Source organism: Cetorhinus maximus, chromosome 2, assembly GCF_964194155.1.
Source record: "Cetorhinus maximus chromosome 2, sCetMax3.hap1.1, whole genome shotgun sequence".
Classification (NCBI taxonomy): Eukaryota; Metazoa; Chordata; class Chondrichthyes; order Lamniformes; family Cetorhinidae; genus Cetorhinus; species Cetorhinus maximus.
The window spans coordinates 215,570,404-215,591,710 of NC_135880.1; the positions used below are offsets into that span (position 1 = coordinate 215,570,404).

The 21,307-nt window shown below is 43.1% G+C and overlaps 1 protein-coding gene across 5 annotated transcripts in view; it reads left to right on the forward strand.

Moving 5' to 3' along the window:
• cadm1a (cell adhesion molecule 1a) overlaps window positions 1-21,307 on the forward strand; it is a 391,655-nt gene that overhangs the window by 315,876 nt on the left and 54,472 nt on the right. For all 5 annotated transcript variants that reach the window (XM_078532192.1, XM_078532195.1, XM_078532191.1 and 2 more), the window contains one exon: window positions 4,710-4,895. In XM_078532192.1, the coding sequence (XP_078388318.1) occupies window positions 4,710-4,895 (186 nt within the window). The remainder of the gene's footprint in view (window positions 1-4,709; window positions 4,896-21,307) is intronic.

Genomic DNA, 21,307 nt, shown 5'->3' on the forward strand with positions numbered 1-21,307 from the left:
ATCAAGTAATTCATTGAAAACTATAAGCTAAATTGATCATATAAATAAGCTTTAACTAAAGAACGAAAACAGGGTTAAAGAGGGATGACAGTGCAGGCAGCACGTGTGAGTTTGTGAAGAGCAGTGCAACCCTGGACACCCTCATCCACAGGGCCTGCATCTCAAGGTGCTTCAGCTAAGAGTTACTGAGCTGGAATCTGAGGTACAGACATTGCAGGGTACAAGCGTATAAATTAGAAGCAGGAATGGGCTATTCGTCCCCTTGTGCTAGCTCTGCTATTTAATAAGATGTTGGCTGATCTGGTTGTGGCCTCAACTCCAGATTCCCACCTACCCCCAATAACCTTTGACTCCCCTGTTAGTCAAAAATTTATCTACCTCCACGTTAAAAATATTCAATGACCCTACCACCACTGTCCTCTAGTGAAGAGAGTTCCAAAGGCTCACGACCCTCAGAAAAAAATTCTCTTCTCTGCCTTAAATGGGAGAGCCCTTATTTCTAAATTGTGTCCCCCTGTTCTAGTCTCTCCCACAAGGGGAAACATCCTTTCAGCATCCATGCTGTCCAGTCCCCTCAGGATCTTATGCGTTTCCATAAGATCACCCCCTCAATGTTCTAAACTCCAGTGGATATAGGTACAGCTGTCCAACCTTTCTCATAAGATAATGTCCCCATCCCAGGTATCACTTGAGTGAACCTTCTCTGAACTGCTTCTAATGCATTTATATCCTTTCTTAAATAAGCAGACCAAAACTTATTTTGATTTCAGGGAAGGTGAGGGTTACCTGGTTACTTCAATCAGGAGGTAGTCACAGCCCTTATGTTGGGAAGTAGTACTAATATGACCAATGGCCATAGATAGGAAGGTGCAACTTCAAGTCAGGGGACCTCGGGCACAGTGCTGGAGGAGCTTCAGCCTTTGTCCTTATCCAACAGTTATGAGGTTCTTGCTGCCTGTGTGGATGAGGAGAAAGTCTGCAGGGTGGGTCAGCAAACTGACCATGACGGTGTAGCACCAGAGGCCATTCAAGTGGAGGCAGTGAAAAGGAATGTGGTAGTGATAGGGTACTGTATAGTCAGGGGGATCGATACTGTTTTCTGCAGCTGCGTCCAGAAGTTCTGAAGGTTGTGTTATCTGCCTCGTGCCAGGGTTAAGAACATCTCCTCACGGCTGAAGAAGAACTAGGAGTGGGAGGAGGAGGATCCGTTGTCATGGTCCACATAGAAACCAAGAACATAGGTGGAATGAGGTTCTGCTGAGGGAGTTTGAGGAGCTATGGTGCAAATTAATAAGCAGAACCTCAAAGGTAATAATCTCTGAATTACTACCTGAGCCACATGCAAAGTGACAGAGGATCAAACAGATCGGAAAGCTGAATATGTGATTCAAAGAGTGGTGTGGAAGATGGGAGTTTCAATTCATGAGGTACTGACACCAGTACTGGGAAAAGGGGGAGCTGTTCCATTGTGGCAGTCTCTAAATAGACTAGGACCAGTAATCTCCTGAATCAATTAGGGTTGTAAATATGGTTTCAAATGAAAAAAAATGTTGGGGGAGGTTGTGGGGGGAGCTAAGAGGGAGGTTCAGGTGAGGAGAGATGTATATATGTAAAGGCAGAAATAAAGGCCCAGGAGCAATGCTCTGATTTGGGTAAAAATAACAAGAAAGTGACAAAAGGGAACAAACAAAACATTTAATGGTAACAGAGCACCAGTGAATAAGGTAAAATCGGGGAAAAATGGTAGAAAGTTGAAATTAAAGGTGCAAGTGCACAACAAATTCATGAAAAGATGGATGAATAAATGGCATAAATAGACATAAGTGGGTTTGATTTAGGAGCCATTACAGAGACGTGGTTGCATGATGGCCAAGATTGCTAACTGTTCCAGGGTACTCAATGTTTCGAAAAGACAGACAAATGGGAAAGGACAGGGGATAGCCCTGATAGTAAATGGTGACATGATAGTGAGGAAAGATCTTTGCTGATAGGATTGGTTAAAGGAAAGGAAATAGAATAGGAATAATTGGCAGGCTGTTGCTTGTGAGTTGTCACAAGGATTAGTGGGGAGGCCTCAGCTACTTACAGTCTAGATCAATGACTTAGATGAGGGGACCAAATATAATGCATCCAAGGTTTCTGATACAAAGCTGGGTGGGAAAGTAAGCTGGGAGGAGGAGATCAAAAGTCTACAGATATTTAATTAGTAACGGGTTGAAAGGTTATGGGAAAAGGGCGGGAAATTGGAGTGGCGGCCAAAATAAGATCAGCCGTGATCGTAATGAATGGCGGGGCAGGCTCGAGGGGCTGAATGGCCTACTCCTGCTCCTAGTTCTTATGTTCTACAAATGGATTTGTAGGTTGAGTGGGTGGGCAAGCACATGGCAGATGAAGTATAATGTGGAAAAATGTGAGGTTACCCACTTTGGGTAAGAAAATAAGAGGCCAGGATTTTACGGCCCCTCTCGCCCTGTGGGATATTATGGTCCCGTTGAACTGAATGGAGATTTAAATGGTTCGCCGCATCCACTGGGTGGAGCACATCACGATGGGGCTGTAAAAGCCTGGCCAGAAAAAACAGAATATTTTTTTACATGGTGAGAAACTAATAACATTGGTGCTCAGAGGAATTTGCCTATGTGAAATGTTAATATGTAGGTATATGTTTGCCTTTATGCAAGGGGATTGGAGTACAAGCACAAGGAAGTCTTGCAACAATCATACGGACTGTGTCGAGATCACACCTGAAGTATTGCGTACAGGTTTGGTCTCCATACTCCATTTTTAAAAAAAGATATACTTGCCTTAGAGGGGTTAAAATGAAGGTTCATCAGATTGATTCTGGAGTTGACTGGTTGTCCCATGAGGAGAGATTGAGCAGAATGTGCTTATACTCTGCAGAGCTTAGAAGAATGAGAGGTGACTTCATTTGAAACAAAAAGGATGTAAGAGAGGGTAGATACTGAGGGCCTGGAACTCAGGGGCATAGTCTCAGGATAAATGGTCGGATATTTAGGACTGAGATGAGAAATTTCTTCACTCAGAATTGTAAATCATTGGAATTCTCCACTCTAGAGGGTTGGTGAATGTTCGATTGTTGAGTATATTCAAGATCAGTAGATTTTTAGATTCTTAGAGAAATGAGACGTATGGGGATAGGGCAGGAAAGTTGAGGGTTTTTTAAAATTCTTTGATGGGATAAAGCTATCGCTGGCAATGCCAGCATTTGTTGCCAAAACCTAATTGCTCTTGAACTGAATGGCTCGTTAGGCCACTTCAGAGAGCAATTAACAGTCAACTACATTGCTTTGGGTCTGGAGTCACATTAGGCCAGACCAGGTAAGGGCAGCAGTCTTCCCTTAAAAGGCATTAGTGAACCAATCAACAATTGTTAATAGTTCCATGGTCACCATTACTGAGACGAGCTTTCAATTTCAGATTTTATTAATTAAATTTAAATTCCACCAACCGCCATGGGATTTGAACCCATGCCCCAGAGCATGAACTTGTGTCTGGATTACTCATCCAGTGGCAACACCACGACACCACTTTCTTCCCCCTTGTTCAGGTTGACTATCAGCCATGACTTTATTGGATGGTGGAGCAGGCTCGGGGCCTACCCCTGCTGCTATTTCTAATGCGCTTATGAGAGTTGCTGCACTGTCTTCTCACAGACCATCAGTCATTTTGTTGTTTCAACGAACTGGTACAACTGAGCTTGGGAATTTGCCATGTCACATGAGGAACCATAGGTTTGCAAACCTGTCTTAACAGAACCCTTGTTGTAGTGACACCTTACACTTTCTTTATTGTAGGCTTTTAGCCAAAATCTCTATGCTGAATATATTGGCATTCTCTCCTGATTAAGCATTGCAAACTAACAGCTGGAGCTCTTTACAATTAACACAAGGCAGTATAATATCTCCTTTTAGAATCTTCATTAATCAGTAAAGTTCAAACTGCTGCATTTTTGCTAATAGGCGGAGAGCTGCTCCAATAGCTGCAGAGTGCCACTTGCTGTTATGAGGCAGCCAATATGTCCCAACAGTGCAACCGGAGGACCACATGGAAATGAGAGACATTCCACAAATTAAACACTTTTTTTTAACAGCAGTGCGCCCTGCTCCCAGCTAGTTAACTAGATTCTAATATATGTTCTACTTTGTTAATCAATGCAAGGGACTTAATTTGAAGAAGTCTTAATATGATGTGGCAAGAGCTGGCTTACTATGCCCCTTAAGCAGTCCAGTTTTGGTGGCTTGCATTTTTATGACCAACATTTTGTACTTGGGAGACTGAAAGTTGGAAACACAAATTAATTACCTTGCCCAAAATACAACTGACTTAGGGGCTGCCATTAACATCTACATGGTCCAGTCCTGTCCATGTACAAGTGCTCAGTTACTGACTGGGAATGTTGCAGTGCCTCATTGGCATCTTCAACTACAAAAATAAGGTCTGGATATTTTTGTATTTAACTTTATACAGGGATAGCGACTCCTGGCACATTGGTTCTGAGTTTGATCCTTAGCAATGACATTGACCTCGCATGTGCTTGAATGTGTCCACTCTGTATGGCAACAATCCTGATAGGAAACTCTAAATTGCTTTTTATTTGTATTTGAAGATATGTTTTGCTAAGTAGCAGCAGTGCCCTGGTTGCAATATTTTAATGAATAATATTTATAATGTCTCCCTCTATTCTCAAGAAAGCACAGGTAACGTGGAAGAGGACCCAAGGGAAGAGAAATTGTTCAATGTCACCAGTAAGCTGGTGCTGAAAGTGAGTCGCCTCGATGATGGATTACCTGTTACCTGTCAGGTGGAGCATCCAGCGGTGAAGGACCTTCAGACAATGAAGGATTTGCAAGCACAAAGATATTTGGATGTACAATGTAAGTAAAAAGTCACCATGTCTGCAGTATTTACGAACATGTTTTTTTCTCCCTACCAAGTAATCCTACATGTAAGATTCAGTCAAATTGGACCAGTCTTTGTGGTGTGTGTCCATGTGTAATTGTTGTAATTGTAAAGCTGTTATCTTTTTATGATGTGGCTACCTCACTTTTTAATGTGTAGACTTCTTAATGATGATTGGATTTTATTAACATGCCACGGAATGGAAAGACTTGATGTTTTTCAATGTTATTGCGCTCCAAACAGTTCAGCAATTCCTAAGCTTTGGACACCTCCACCATTTGCTGTTAACCTCATTTGTGTAACTATTGTCATTTATCTCAGGAATCTGTTGTAGAGGCATTGGTGCTTTTGACAGTGGTGAATGATTTCTGTGATTTTTAACTTGCCACTTAACAATGTGAGCACTGGGTTCAGCCAAACTCTTGTTAGACTACATCGCAGCTGAGCCTGGTGTTATCCTTTCCCAATATTAACATCTAGCTCCTGCCCAGGAAAGATGAGTGGATATATGGGAGTGAGAATCGTGGTAGATTTTTCTTCTCTGCCACTCTCCAAATTCCAGGGATGCTAAAGTTCACTCCAAAAATGGACATTAATACCCTTTTTTTTAAAAAATAGCATCTTGTTTTCAACAGTCTTCATTGTTCGGTAAACTATGTAACAAAAGCATATCACTTCCCTTACTCCCCACATGTATGTACCTGTGATAATTTTGTTCAATATTTACGTGTTGCAGCAACATAGAGTCATTCCAGCACAGGAGGAGGCCATTCTTCCCATTGAGCCCATACTGGCTCTCTGTAGAGCAAACCAGTTGGTTCCATTCCTCCGCTCCATCCCCATAGCAATGCAAGTTTATTTCCCTCAAGTGCCCATCAAATCTCCTTTTGAAGTCACTGATCCTCAGAGGGGTTAATTTTAATTTTTAACTTGCTGGGTGGGGAATCCACGAGATGGAGTGGAACACCAGCTTTTCGCCGCGCCCAGTTTAACTCTCCATCGACTTCGATGGAAAATAAAATCCAGCAAAGTGCAAAACCAATGTTGCGCCTGATCCCACGAGTTTCCTGATGTGCAGAATAGGCCAAAATTGCCTCCACAGTCTTTTAAATGAGCGACTTCATTTCGCTCCAGAACATGCATGAAAATGATGGTTGGTTAGAAATCCAAGAGATAATCAGTTGATTCTTAGAAGAGAAAAGAAGATTAATTTTTTTTTCCAATAAGAATGATTTTTAGTGAAAGGGACAGGGAAATGGGACTATGGACTGGAGCACTGAAGTGCTTTGTGGGTAAACACTGCCTAGGCCAATGAGTGCCTGTTCAGTTGATTATATGGTGTATTAGCTGTTTTTAGTTGTCACATGTCCCAGTTGGGTGCTCATTTGCAAGCTCATTAACGAAGCTTTGTATAAGCACTTCTGCAGAGAATGGAAAGCATAGACCTTCCATTGTTCTCTGTTCTCATTAAGTAACTGAATATCATACTCTGGGTGTAATATAAGGTGTTTTTAAGATTAAGTGTAAACAGTTGCCGTATAAGCCTGTTCATACAACAGCTATGCTTATTTAAAAAAACAGCATTCCGGACGTCCAGTTTCTCCTTATCGTAAAAATTCACGTGTAATTGACAGGCTTTAATATATCTCTGCAGCAATGAATCAGAAAATACTGCTGTAGTTGATCCAGCGTTGGCACTCTCTGTTAGCTAATAGCTTTCTTGAAAGGTCAGTTCCATTTTATTGGGGAAAAGTTTTATTGGGGAGGTTACTCGCATGAGAGTAGATGTGAAGGTTTCTTGGTGGTTAAATAGACAACCTGGTCCTACACAGACATAGGAAGCTTGATGCCCAATTTGTGCAGATCCTACCCGGGGAGGCTTTATTTTTAATTATTCACAGCATGTGGATGTTCATCCCTATTCAACTGTGTAGCTTGTTAGGCCATTTCAGAGGGCAGTTAAGAGTCAACCACATTGCTGCGGCTTTGGAGCCACATAGAGGCCAGACCTAAGGACGGCAGATTTCCTCCCATTACTGAAAACATGTTCGTCGTTCCAGATTTATCCCAGAAAGTGGAGTTTGGGGCGGGCGGGGGGGGGGGTGGGGCGTGGAATGTGGGGGTCTATAAATTAAATTGAACATCTTTTCATCCCTTGGGAAGGTGAGGAATCTGGATTATGATTCAGTGATCGATGCTGGAATATGCACAGGTGAACACAAGAAACAGGAGCCGGAGTAGATCTCACGGCCTACCGAGCCTGCTCTGCCATTCAATACGATCATAGCTGATCTTGAGTTTGGACTCCGCTTTCCAGCCCACTCCCCATATCCCTTGATTCCCTGAAAGACCAAAAATCCGTCTATCCCAGACTTAAAAGTATTCGATGATGGAGCATCCACAACACTGTGGGGTAGAGAATTCCAAAGATTCACCACCTTTCGAGTGAAGTAATTTCTGCTCAACTCAATCTTAAATGGTCGGCGCATAATCCTGAGACAATCAGCGGAAACCATCTGTGCCCACTCTATCAAACCCCTTCACAATCTTGTCCTGTACAAACATATGAACTAGGAGCAGGAGTAGGCCACTTGGCCCTGAAGCCTGCTCCGCCATTCAATAAGATCGTGGCTGATCTGATTGTAACCTCCCGCCTACCCCTGATAACTTTTCACCCCCTTGTTAATCAAGAATCTACCTAGCTTCATCTTAAGAATATTCAAAGACCCTGCTTCCACTGCCTTTTGAGGAAGAGAGTTCCAAAGACTCACGACCCTCCTGAGAGATAAAATTTCTCCTCATCTCTATCTTAAATGAGTGACCCCTTATTTTTAAACAGTAATCCCTAATTCTGGATTCTCCCATAAAAAGAAACATCCTCTCAACATCCACCCTGTCAAGACCCCTCAAGCTCTTTAAGGTTTCGATTTCAATCAAGTCAGCTCTTACTCCTCTGAACTCCACTGGATACAAGCCTAACTTGTCCAACCTTTCCTCATAAGACATCTCACCCATTCCTGGCATTAGTCCAGTAAACCTTCTCTGAACTGCTTCTAACGAGTTTACATCTTCCCTTAAATAAAGAGACCAGTACTGTGTACTCCAGATGTGGTCTCACCAGCGCCCTGTACAACTGAAGCATAACCTCCCTACTTTTGTATTCAATTCCCCTCACAATAAATAATAATAATATTCTATTAGCTTTCCTAATTACTTGCTGTACCTGCACATTAGCCTTTTGTGATTCATGCACAAGGACACCCAGATCCCTTTGAATCTCAGAGCTCTGCAATTTCTCACCATTTAGATAAGCTCCTTTTTAATTCTTCCTGCCAAAATGGACAATTTCACATTTTGACACATCAAACTCCATTTGCCCGCTCATTAACATATCTATGGTCACTTTGTAACCTCCTTACGTCCTCTTCACAACTTACTTTCCTACCTGTCTTTCTGTCGTCAGCTGCCTTAGGGAGATGAAGAATTTATTGAAAAAAATTATTAAACAGAAAAACTTAATATAACGTGTCCTCTCGTGTGGCCCTGTCACACGAGCAGGGACACGCTTTTAATTAAAAATTAAAGTTTTTTTGCGCCATTTGTATTTGCTTTTGAAAACCTCATCCGGCCCGTGGATGAGGTTTCCAAAAGAATGCAAAGGCCGCTTGGCCTTTTTGCCTGCCCCTCAACTGTTAGGTTGAACGGGCAGTGAAAAATTAAGGACAATTGTTAACTTAATGGCCTTTAATAGGCCTTTTAGTTGTCGGCGCGGGCGCGCTCCAGCAAGTGCCCGCCAACCGAACGATCACGCGACTGCGCGTTGACAACATACTCGACCGACGTCAACGCGCGTCATTTTACGCTTGGTCGGGTTGCACGCACGCCAAACTAAAACTTCTGCCCCGTGTATTGTCGAGATTGTGCACAGCAGGATAAGGCTAACTTGAGCAAGATACCGGGACTGTCTTGTCCAACTGTTTTGCTTGTGGGGTGGAGAGGACATTTCCATTTTTTTCTCACTCGTGGGGCTGATGAGCAAATTTCAGAAAGATCAGGTCTGGCACAACATTAAACATGAATTTCAAAATAATGTTGAGGTATGAAGAAAAGAAGGAACTTGTTGAGCAAAATTAAACCAATGTCAAAGCAATAAATTGATAATTAAAGAGTAATTAATAAAGACCAACATTAGGGTTTGAAAGGGACAGAGTCTGCTTGCCTGTCTCACTCACCCCCGCCCACTGAGAGTGGGTGAGATTGTGTGTTGGTAGGCGAGGGTGAGTCTGAATCTTGAGGCTGCGAGTGAGCCAGGCACACAGTCCCTCTCTCTCGCTCTCGCTCTCGCTATCTCTCACGCTCTCGCTCTCGCTATCTCTCTCACTATCGCACCCTCTCTCTCGCGCCCACCCTTGCGCGCCCGCCCTCGCGCGCGCGCCCGCTATTTCTCTCATGCTCTCTCGCTCGCGCGCCCTCGCTCTCGCGCGCTCTCTCCGCTGCTCTCTCGCCCTCTCTCGTCCGCTCTCGCGCTCTCTCGCCTGCTCTCGCGCTCTCTCGGCCGCTCTCGCGCGCTCTCTCGGCCGCTCTCACGCGCTCTCTCGGCCGCTCTCGCGCGCTCTCTCGGCCGCTCTCTCGGCCGCTCTCGACCGCTCTCTCAGCCGCTCTTGGCCGCTCTCTCGCCCGCTCTCTCGGCCGCTCTCTCGCCCGCTCTCTCGGCCGCTCTCTCGCCCGCTCTCTCGGCCGCTCTCGCCCGCTCTCTCGGCCGCTCTCGCCCGCTCTCTCGGCCGCTCTCTCCCGCTCTCGCGCTCTATCTGCTCGCTCAAGATTCCCTTTCTCGCTATCTCTCGCTCGCTCCCACACGCTCATTCACACTTCCCACCCCACCTTCCCACTGCTCCTCCCCCTCCCTCCACATCCAGCCTGAGCATTGGACAAGCCTGTACTAAAGAGTAATTTGCTGACAATTGTTTATTGCTGAAAAAAGAGACTTTTCTGTTGATGCTTTTTGTCTTGCATTCATCAGGATGATTCACAAGAATACCAAATGTAAAGGGAACCATAATTTATACCGTATTAGAAGAGAGTGCTGAGTGGACTGTGGTAGAGGCATTGCCATGGAGAAACATGTTTTCGATGAAATGACATCTAAGCTCTTACGCCTTGCGTATTTCATTCTGTACATCGCGCAAACTCATGAACGGGCCTAAGGCTGTTACTTTTGGCCCGGAAAAGTGCCCAGTCTGCCTCTGATTACCCTGGAAGGGCAAGTATCTCAAAATTTGAGCAACAGGTGAAGCTAGCTCTTTCACGCTGCTACTGTGCAGTCGCACCACGAGTGGTATTCACCACTAACAGGATGCTGCTGTCAAGCCAAAAAGACATTCTGCCTATCACACAAATGAGTAATGTGGTATATGAATTTCAGTGCCAGTGTGATGGTAGGTATGTAGCCCGTACATCCTAAAGACTAGCAGATCGCATTAAACAGCATGCCCCTCCTGCTGTTCGCAATGGACAAGGTACAGGCCATACCCAACTAGCCCGTGCCTGCGAAACTCAAAACACAGTATCCAACGTTAGATATGAATACATGATTGGACAACATTTGCTAAATAATCCTCAGTGTCATAATTATGCTGACAACCAATTTAAGATTGTCAGTCAGGCTCACAATGTGGTGCACTTGCATGTTTTGGAAGCTGCATATATTAATACACAGGGCCCTGTTCTTTGCAGATGGAAGGAACATGTGAACACATTGTGCCTGCTTCAGCTAAACAAAATAAGTGACAGCCATTCACTGGTTCATTCCTCAGGACAATGCCCTGATCAATCAGAGTCAAGCTGCCTGGTTTAAATTTCAAACAATGGTTAGCAGTTCACTGTCAGTCACCATCGACCAGTGCATTCTCTATGGCAACACCCCTACCAATCAAAGTCCACTTGCCAACCCATCAGCACTCTCTTCTCATACAGTATAAATTGTTGTTCCCTTTACATTTGGCATTCTTGTAAATTGTCCTGCAAGACGAAAAGCTTTGACAAAAAAATGCCTCTTTTTTCAGCAACACTCAAATTCTGTACTACTAAACGACAGTTGTTTATATTGGCCGTTGGTACAGATTTCTACAGGACAGCGCTGGTTGTAGCTGATCTGGATTCCTCTCATTTCCTTTGCTAAAACGTTTCCAAACCCCAGCACCACCAACAACGCACAATTGGGTAGCACCTTGAACATAGCAAAAGACCCTAAGGTGCTTCATTAAAGTAGCAAAGAGTTAGCAGAGCTGATCAGAGAAAAGTGCCCGAAAGCTGATGTTGATACGGATACAGGAGAGGCAGTGGTGTAGTGGTATTGTCACTGGACTAGCAATCCAGAGACCCAAGGGAATGCTCTGCCACAGCAGATGGTGGAATTTGACTATGGTGAGTTTAAGGAAGAAGGACATGTGAATATGTTGGTTTATTTGCGGTGGCCACTCTGCCTAATGCACAGAAAAAGAATTCATTAATTTTCAGTTTTGCCAGTGAAAGGGTCAATGAATTATTTTGGATTTGTGGTACTTCCCAATGCTGTCATATAGCTGCACTGTGACCTCATTATTGCATTGTTAACCAGCTCCTACAGGATAAAGGACATCTGGCAAATGGAGTTAAATATTTGCACCATTAAAAATAAAGTTATTTCTTGTCTTAATTGTTGACAGCCCATTCGCTTGTATCAAAAAGAAGTGGAGCATAAAATATTCACTAGTTCTGCTTGAGTGCTTGCTTAACACTTAAGTGTCTTGTTGTCCATGTGTTTTCTGAACTGCAAAGTATGTAAAATATAACATTGAAGTGTAAAATGAATCACTAAGTCAAAGTAACAGACAAGCCAGGTTCCCTTGAATTTTAGCAGGAAGCATGATTTGAACTAAATTGCAGTTGTTATTGCCTGTCAGGAAAACAAGTTGTAGGAGGGATTATAATCCTTCCATCACTCAGTTTAGCGCTGGTTGTGACCCTGTATAGGCTGCCAGCGTGGTTGTAGCAGAGATGATAGAGTACTCCCTATTCCATATTGGCCATTGGTACAGATTTCTACAGGACAGTGCTGGTTGTAGCTGGTCTGGATTCCTCTCATTTCCTTTGTTAAAATGTTTCCGAACCCCAGCACCACCAACGACGCACAATCGGGTAGCACCTTAAACATAGCAAAAGACCCTAAGGTGCTTCATTAAAGTAGCAAAGAGTTAGCAGAGCTGATCAGAGAAAAGTGCCCGAAAGCTGATGTTGATATGGATACAGGAGAGGCGATGGTGTAGTGGTATTGTCACTGGACTAGCAATCCAGAGACCCAAGGGAATGCTCTGCCACAGCAGATGGTGGAATTTGAATTCCATAAAAATCTGGAGTTAAAAAGTCTAATGATGACCATGAAACAATTGTCAATTGTTGAAAAGACCCATCTGGTTCACTAATGTCCTTTAGGGAAAGAAATCTGCCGTCCTTACCTGGTTCTGGCCTACACGTGACTCCAGACCCACAGCAATGTGGTTGACTCTCAAATGCCCTCTGAACTAGGGCAACTAGGGGTGGGTAATAAATCCTGTCCTAGCCAGCGACACCCACATCCCATGAATGACTAAAACAAACATGTTTTAAATACTCTAAGTCATCACAGAAGGTGGGCAGAGAGTTATTGTGTTATAGGACCAGAAAACGTGTCTGTGACCCCTTTTACCTTTGAGGAAATTAAATAGGAAATAGAGTAGGAGTGGTCATTCAGTAAGATCATGGCTGATCATTACATCAGCTACACCTTCCTGCACTATTCCCATATTCCTTGATTTCCTCAATATCCGAAGATCTATCGATCTCTGACATTAATATCCTCAACAACTAAGTATCCACTGCTCTCTGGGTTAGAGAAATCCAAAGATTCAGAACTCTCGGAATGAAGAAATTTCTCCTCATTTCAGTCCTAAATAGTTGGCCCATTATTCTGAGAATATGACCCTTAGTTCTAGACTCTCCGGCCAGGAGAAACAACCTCCCAGCATCCCTAACTTGTCAAGCTCCATAAGAATTTGATATGTTTCAATGAGGCTCCCTTTCTTAAACTCTAAGGAATATAACCTTAGTCTACTCAATAATTTAATATCCACTCCACACCAAATAAAATCCTGCAATCTAAAGGCTTTCATGATTCATAATTTGGTATCCCAAATCATTAATGCTTGGCTTTCTCTTTTTCTTCTCAACATTAATTTTCTCATGTACTGTGGCGCTTGTGCCTCCACTTCCCAGCCTAATACATTGAAAAGAGCTTGCTCCCTTGTTGACAGGTGGAAGTAAAAGCAATAAACAGGGATCACTGAGGTAGTCATTTCTTGCACAAATCCCAGATCTGTGCACAGCTGCTCTCAAAAGTCATTGCAAATGCATGTGTTGTATGTTCATCACCAGTGAATCTGTTACAAGCACACCCATGAAATCCAATTTGGATTTCTGGTTTTCAGTGCAGAACCTGGGGCCTAACATGCCTGCCAGAGTGAAGGCCAATCATGGGCCTTCCCGCCCAGAGCTTAATTCGGGCAGAGAAGGGAAGGCATGTGGTTCTGGTACACCACCTTCCTGCCAAATTACATACCTCTCCTGCCTCCAAGCTCGCCACCAGCGGGGACAGAAGATTCTGCCCTGTCTCCCTTTTCTGAGGAAGTAGGAGACACAGTTCAATTAAAAACTTTCAAGGCACAAAATGGAAAATAAGAGGCTATAAACAATGAAGACGTAAGTAAATCACCTTTGGCACAAATGTAGGATGAATACAAGAAGCAAAACAGGAAAGTTATGAAGAGTTTCTAAGTGTTATTAAAGTTTGGAAACTTTTACCACAAGGGGGTGCAGCTATTAAAAAAAGGCTGAACAGGCTGGCTCTCTTTCCTGGAGAAAAAGGATTGAGGCGTGACCTGTTGGAGGTCTTCAAAATTACGAAAGGGTGGATTTAGGAAAATGAGATGAGTCCAAAACTAGGGGCCACAAATATAAGAGGGTCATTCATAAATCCAATAAGGAATTCAGGAGAAAATTCTTTGCTCCAAGTGGTGAGAATGTGGAACCTGCAACAATCGGCTCATGCAGAATGCTCTTATCAATTTTGAAACAATTTAAAATCTCCTTTCCTCTCGATGCCCCAAATTCCCTACCCCTTTCTTCTTGAAGTGCTGACTCGTGCGGAGATACAGGACCCAAGGCATTTTCTCCACCTCGCCTGTTTTCCCTTTATGACCCAGCACTTACACATTAATTGTTTACGGTTGATATCAAAGCTGTTCTCACCTGACATCCATCCATACACCCGCCCTTTCCAGCAAGGGTTATCGGATAGTGATCCGGAACGAGAACCTTGTGTTTCCCCCTACATCTCCCTTCCCGATTCTGGGAATGTTGAAGTCGAGTTTTCATACACCCACCACCGAGTCTGGTGTCTTCCTGAAAAGCGCAATGCCAAATAATTCACCCATCATGCCATAGAAGGCTTACCGGCATTTTCTACAGGTCGCATTCACTGAACTAGCAGATTGGATCGTTTCAAAATGCTGCATCATCCTTTCCCAAACTCTGAGCAGTCCCTGAGGGCTGATTTCAGGTATTGTCCGCAGTTAATCAAACCACCTTCAAGGAAGCCATCTGTATCAGCACAGCCCAGAGGGCAGTGACAATCCAGCAATTACCTAAGATTTGCTTGTCCGCACCTGTTTCATGCTTAGCAGGTACATTATGGTAGTTGGAAAGCTAATCCCGGTAATAAATCGCATGGGAAGCAAGAGTGCAAGTCGTAGCCCATGTTGAATGCTACAGGGTATAATCGGCACATGTTTGGTGTTATTGATCTTAAATGTGGCAAATTCCTCGCCAAAGAAAACCGATGCTGCATCAATTCTTTTATCTATCACATGTATTACTGACATCAGAATATCTTGCTGTGTGTAGGGAGTATAAACCATCACTGTATCTGGTTGCATGCTGGGTGACAGATTGCAAATGTGTGCGGTTTGTAGCACATTAAACATTTGCTTGAGATTCCAGAAATTGCAAATGGTCTTCACAAATGGGATTTTCAGACCATTTCTCCAGAGCCACACTCACCGGTTCACTATTTTTCTAACCTTGGCCGTCTGAGTGATCTGAACAAGCTTACTGTGAGCTCTGTGTTTGAGGGCTTTTAGCAGAGATGTGTTACCTACATTTGTCACTACAATGTAGCGGGGGGTGTTTGATGGCTTGCTCGAGTTGATTTGCCCACTCTGCTCACCTCAGTGAAATCAGGCTTGTGAACTAAACCAATTAGAACCGTGAATGATCTCTCCACTACCAAAAAACTTAAATAAGACATTTATGTGAGAACAACTGAGTGCACGCCCTTGAATAGAACAGCTGAAAAGTCAGGCAACTGTGAGTTAACAAAGCAAAGACTTCTGAAAGAACTGATGAGGCAATGAGATATGGCGGCAAAGGTGATTTTACTGACTGCCGCTTTACTCTAATAAACAACTGTGCTGGGGACTTTAGATGTTTTAAATACTCTCCATTTCTTCAAACCCTTATTGTTGAAAAAAAACATTTCAAGGCGCCACATTTATGGCCAGCCCAGTGTCTATGGTACTTTGTACCTGATGTGAAGAATGAGTTCAAGTTTTATTTTAAACAAGTTTGGGAATAACTGGGAATTTTGCTTGTGAGTAATCACAAAGGAACTCCTATGTTCCACATTCTGTTACAATCGGGGGAGTAGGAGGTTAATTCCATTAATCATACGCTGAGGGAAGAAGCCAGTCTGTACCTTAAGACCAGTTATTTCCAAGACTGCAGAGTAAATACACACTCTTCCAGATCCCCTCAACACCCAGTGTGAACGTCTGTTTATACTCGTGCCTCCCCGATTGGGGATAGCTGATCTTAATTACCAACATAAAGCATGTACTCTACTGCAACACAACTTCAACATTAACAGAGAAGTGAGTTTGCTCCCCTTCTATTCCGCCTTCTCGTTTGGTTGCAACAAAGGTTTTAAAGTTTATTTTCCCTGTAAATGCCTTTTTCAATCCAAATGTATTTATTTGTTAATAAGGAGACAATCGAATCATCAGGTTTTCTTGAGTCAAAGAAAGAGTAAGCTTATTAGTTACTAAACCCGAGAAAAAATAATAAAGACGCGACGACACACACACCCACGCAGACACACATGCACGCACACACACACACACACATAGGATGATGTCCTTTGCTTGTCTTTGAGATGTAGATTGTTGAGCGTTGTGGCCATTTGAAGTTAAATTGGTTTCCTGTAGAATTTTGGAGTTGTCTTTGTTCAGGTCTGCACTTTGTTGAATTCACCCTTTTAGCTTCCAGAGAAAGAGAGAGATGATCTTGCTCCTTTCCAGCCGCATTTTAGGACGACTGTCGTGCTTCTTTCTCCTTCTTCTATTTCTTTCTCTTATTCTGCTTGGCAGGACCAGTTTTAAAAACTCCTCCCTGTATATTCCCAGAAGGGAATTCAATTAACATGTCATTGTTGTAGACCAAGTGATCCCATTTCCTGACCTTTTCATCTCTGAAAACTTTGACACATTTCAAGATATAAACCCAACAGGGGATGAGGGTATTTCATCCTCCACAGGGATTTTGAATGTCTGATGAGTATCTGATCAAAGCCCAGCATTTTGCATCTTTAATGTCTTCCTTTCAAGAATGTCCCTGTTTGAAGTAGACCTTGACACTCCCCAGGTATGAAATTCCATGTAACAGGTATGCAATGCAATTCACATAGACTTTCCAGAGAAATGGTCAACTTTACAGTATCAGCCGTCAGATGACTTGTGGCAGCCATTTTGTGGTCAGCATCGTTTCCTTTTTTTTTTAAGCAATAGGTCTTCTTTAAACAGTCCAATATGTCTGTGGTTAGCTCATGAAGTTGTAGGTAGCTCTCACTCAGTCACAGTTTCCTGTTGTCGTGACAACTCCATGATTTGTTGTGTTGTGTGTGGACAATTAAGTGCAGGAGTGAAAGGATTGTCCCCTGCATTTCTCTGCTAATTTCTGCCTTGCTGCCATCTCTGTAAAGCATTGACTTCAGGAGTCAAGTTCCACGTGCATCAGGTAGCCTGTGATTGGGTTTGGATGACCTGTGTTGGCTGCAAAGGTATCACTGCACTCACCAGTTCCACCAGGGGTGGCTCCAAGTGCAACATCCCAGGACCCCTGCCTCGGCTCAGATCAACTCTATATATCAAAGGCTGTTGCGGGAGTGGGGGTTCAGCTAAGCCACGGAGAGAGCTGGAATCCACATTATTAACCAGCAATAAATAAATATTCAAACTTAACTTCTAAGAGAGCAATGAGATCAATGTCCTAGGGAAGAGCACATCTCGAAACTTGATGCTATGATCTGGGCAGAATACTAGAATATTAAAGAGTGAGTTCAGTGGAGCTTCTTTCTTTATAGAAGTGCTGAGCAGTTCCATGAAAAAAGTGTTCTTTTAATTTGACTTTTTTAATGCTTTATAAATTGTCCTTCAAATTCGTACTTTCCACAACCAAGGGAGTGGACTGGGAGTGTCACAAACATGCACATCCACATTAGCTTGGTCCCAATCATTGAGGTGGGGTCCTCATCCCAGTTTCATCATAGACTACAGCAGCAGCTGTCAGTTAACAGTATTGCATTTAATTAGCGTGTTAGGTCAAGACATTCGAAGCAATTCACACGATTTGCAGTGACTGTTAAGTGGGCCATTCTGAGCTAATAATGTTCCACAAACAGCAATGGGGTGAATAATTGGTTAATCCATGTGGTTTTTTTTTTTTGGTGGTGCATTTATGCAGGGGAGTTGGGTAATGGGATCAACTCCCTGCTCTACTCAAATTAGCTCCATGAAATCCATGATGTCTGCCCGAATGGGCATACAGAGCCTTGGTTAAATGTCTCATTCCAAGGATGACAACAGTGACAATGTGGCAGTTCCATACTGGGACTGGTCTGTCGTCCTAGATGATACGGGGCTCTTAACTCAAACCCCCTTACCCAGAGGCAACATTGCTGCAAAATGAGCCAAATTGAGATTTAAAACTAACATGGATGGCTCATAATTGCCAACAGTCAGAATTGGGATTTAATCCAAAAACCTCCCCTTGTTAAGAGAAGGTGAAAGTGTACCATGTATGCTTTGTAGTGTTTTTCTTTCATGAAAAACCTTCCAGGTTTTACAACAACTTTTTGAATTCTTCCTTTCCCTTGGGTAACTGTTTTACACGGCCTCGCAACACCTTAAATCTTCGCTGAGTGGGCGTTATAATGATTGGTATGTATGTAATGTTTACTTGGATTAATGTCCCTGCTGGTTCAAGTTCAAACACAGTCTGGCAGTAAAACCTGATTATGTCATGTATGAATTGAGTTTGACGCATCCTGATTGTTTTCATGCAGTGGAAAGTTGCTCTTGTGTGTGTGGGTTTACCTGCCGAGAGCAACAGACACTGCTCGGCATTGTGTCTCCCTTCTCCAGTGCACCACCTGCTGGTCTTTTAGTGGATTCATGTAGACAAGCTGTCTGTCCAACTTCCCTCAATGACCATGTTAGCTGCATTCTGCAGATGGGGAGGGAGTTTTCTCCCCCATGTTTCCACTTCCCAAATTAAGGCGGAAGTAAAAAATAAGCCTGAACAAGTTAGAGAGCACAAGACGTCCAGTTGCAGCAATGTGCAGCAAACGTTTCTGGCAGTGCCCAACACAAATTGGACATGCTGATCACAGGGTCATGAGTGGCCTCAAGCAACAAACCAGGAATACCGCGCCGACTCTTGCTGCACTTACTTTCCAGGTCAACAAGCCTCCAAAAGCAGATAATGCTGTCCAAAAGTAAACAGCGGCACTGGAGGCGAGCTCGCTACTTGTAACAAGCAGCTCTTTGCTGCTCCTGGGCTCCACCGATTTGGCTTTTCTGCTCGGAGATTTTTTATTGGCGAAGTTGCAAAAGCCAAGATTATCACAAGCCATGATTTGAAGCCCCCGTCGTACATATGTAAGCTTGTGTATCTGCAGTTGTTTTCATCTTCCTCCAGTGATACAGAATCCATCCTTCAATGTGCTCTGGATAAATTCCCTCGCACTTGGGAGCCTTGAGGTTTGACAATAAATGAGCCGTGAGATTCTGTTGCAAAATCAGTGACAGCGCATACCCAATTAATGAATGAGTTCCAGGGAAGTGACTGGTGCCAGTGACAGATGGCTGTGTTCAGAAGCTATACCTGCACTTTTTGTTCTCCTTTGCCTTTGCCTCTCAGTTTACTGAATTTAGTTGTTTTGAAATTGTCTTTTGTCACCTAACGCTAGGCCATGCTGCATTTCGGCCTGGTGCCATGAGTATTTGAAGCCGTCGTTTTGTCAAGTTGCTGTGGACTTACTTTAACCTTCAATAATTTTCCTACGCTTGCTTTTTCATTTTTCAAAGTTTTTGATTCTATCACCGATTTTAACCACATTCACAGATTGTGTTCGCACAGCTAGTCTTACAAGTCTCTCACCTTTCCAAGTCCAACTAAACAGGTTGCCTGCTGTTTATATCTTAAATTTTGTGCTGAAGGTTTCTTATTTCAGCCTGAATTTTAAGTCCCTTCCTGAACAAGCAAGTGTCGCTCAGGATCCCAGTTGAATACAGCCAATTAATTATGATCTTTATTGGTGTGGCACCTTGTTTGGATGCAATGCCTCAAAGTATTCACAAGGGGTGTAATGAAATGAATGAAAGTCACCGTAGTCCCAGAGGATCATCGGCTACTCTCTCATCAGAGAGAGACAACTAGTGGTATGTTTAACCTGAGGGTCACCACACGTTAGGTGAGTTTGAGAAGGTGGGGGCCTTTGTGGATGACCTTAGCCAATATGGGAATTGGACCCCCACTGTTGGCATCACTCTGCATCACAAACCAGCCATCCAGCCAACTGAGCTAACCGACCTCCGTACACCAAGGATATAAAGCAAGTTTGGGGAGCAGTTAGGTCATTTTAGACTGAAGTATTCCTTATCCTCTCATCCAGATAGCATGAAAGTTACCACTAATTTCTGCTTTCCAAGAGGATACTGTGAAATTTGGTTTAATGATCAAGTTGGAAAGATCAATATGTACAAATTACTGTGCTGAACTGCTGTGACAGTGTGCTAGTGAAGAGGAACTGGGCAAAGAGGACCTCATTTTTATTACTTTTATTGGTGGAAGAGTAATGATATAGTGCTACAAATGGGTAACTTAAATATATTAATCAGAATCGTCAGAGTATTCACAAAACAAAAAACCTTTAGTTTATCTCTTAATTAATTGTAGAGAACTATAGATTTAAAAGAATGCCAGTCAGCCTCGTAAATTTGTTCTTTCCCCATCACCAAAGTGTAATACAGAATTGATGGTCATTTCTTGCAACTGTTATGATCCAGGTGAAGACCAACAAATCAGAAGAACTGAATTTATCAAACGACCCCAATGAGAAAACAAAGGGGCAAAATTTCACTTTTATAATTTTTATTTTATCAATCAAACCAAATCAATATAAATGAAGCACAAATTAACAGGCAAATTGTGGTCAATATAAACTATAAATCACACATTAAGTAGCAGAGTAAACAAAGGTAGATCTTTCTGATTTACTGAGCAGTTCACTTAGTATCTTTGGCACCAGTTTCAGCCACAAAGTCCTTCAAAGCTCTGAGCTTCCTCAGGTAGAATTCCAACTCCTTTTCTACAAGGAGTTAGCCACCAATTCTCATCCGACCGCAGTTCCCAACCAACCCGAGTTACCTGGGCATGGTCTTCACCAAAATGGTGCACTTTTGCAGAGCCTACTCAGCTCTGCTCATGACAATCTTGATGGCGTGGATTACACCTTTATCTGAACCCGCAGTAACAATCTGTGGATTGCACAACTGCTGCTGGTCAATCAGTTCCTTTAAAACAACTAAAGCAGTGGCAGTAACCTTACTCTCCTTTATCTCTGCTCCCAGATCCAACTTTCATATTTCCCCTTTCACCCAACTGGTGTCTGGGCTGTGTCTTTATATCTGATTTTAACTAACTTCAGTTTCCCCAGAAACCTGAAGTTTTAGCTTCCCCGGAAAGCGGAAAGTTCAGTTTCCTTTTCAGTTAGGGTCTGGCCCAAAAAAAAACAAGCTTTGAAACCATATCAAACAAGGTTGACATGCCAGGTGTTTCCCTTCACTACAATCTAATGCTGCTATAGTTACTGCATTTTTTTAGCTTTTATTTTCCTTTTAAATAGTCTGTGTCCACAAGCGTGCTGCAAGTCTTGATGTGTCATCTGTTATGATCTCAGCTGATGTCCAACTGATCCCAG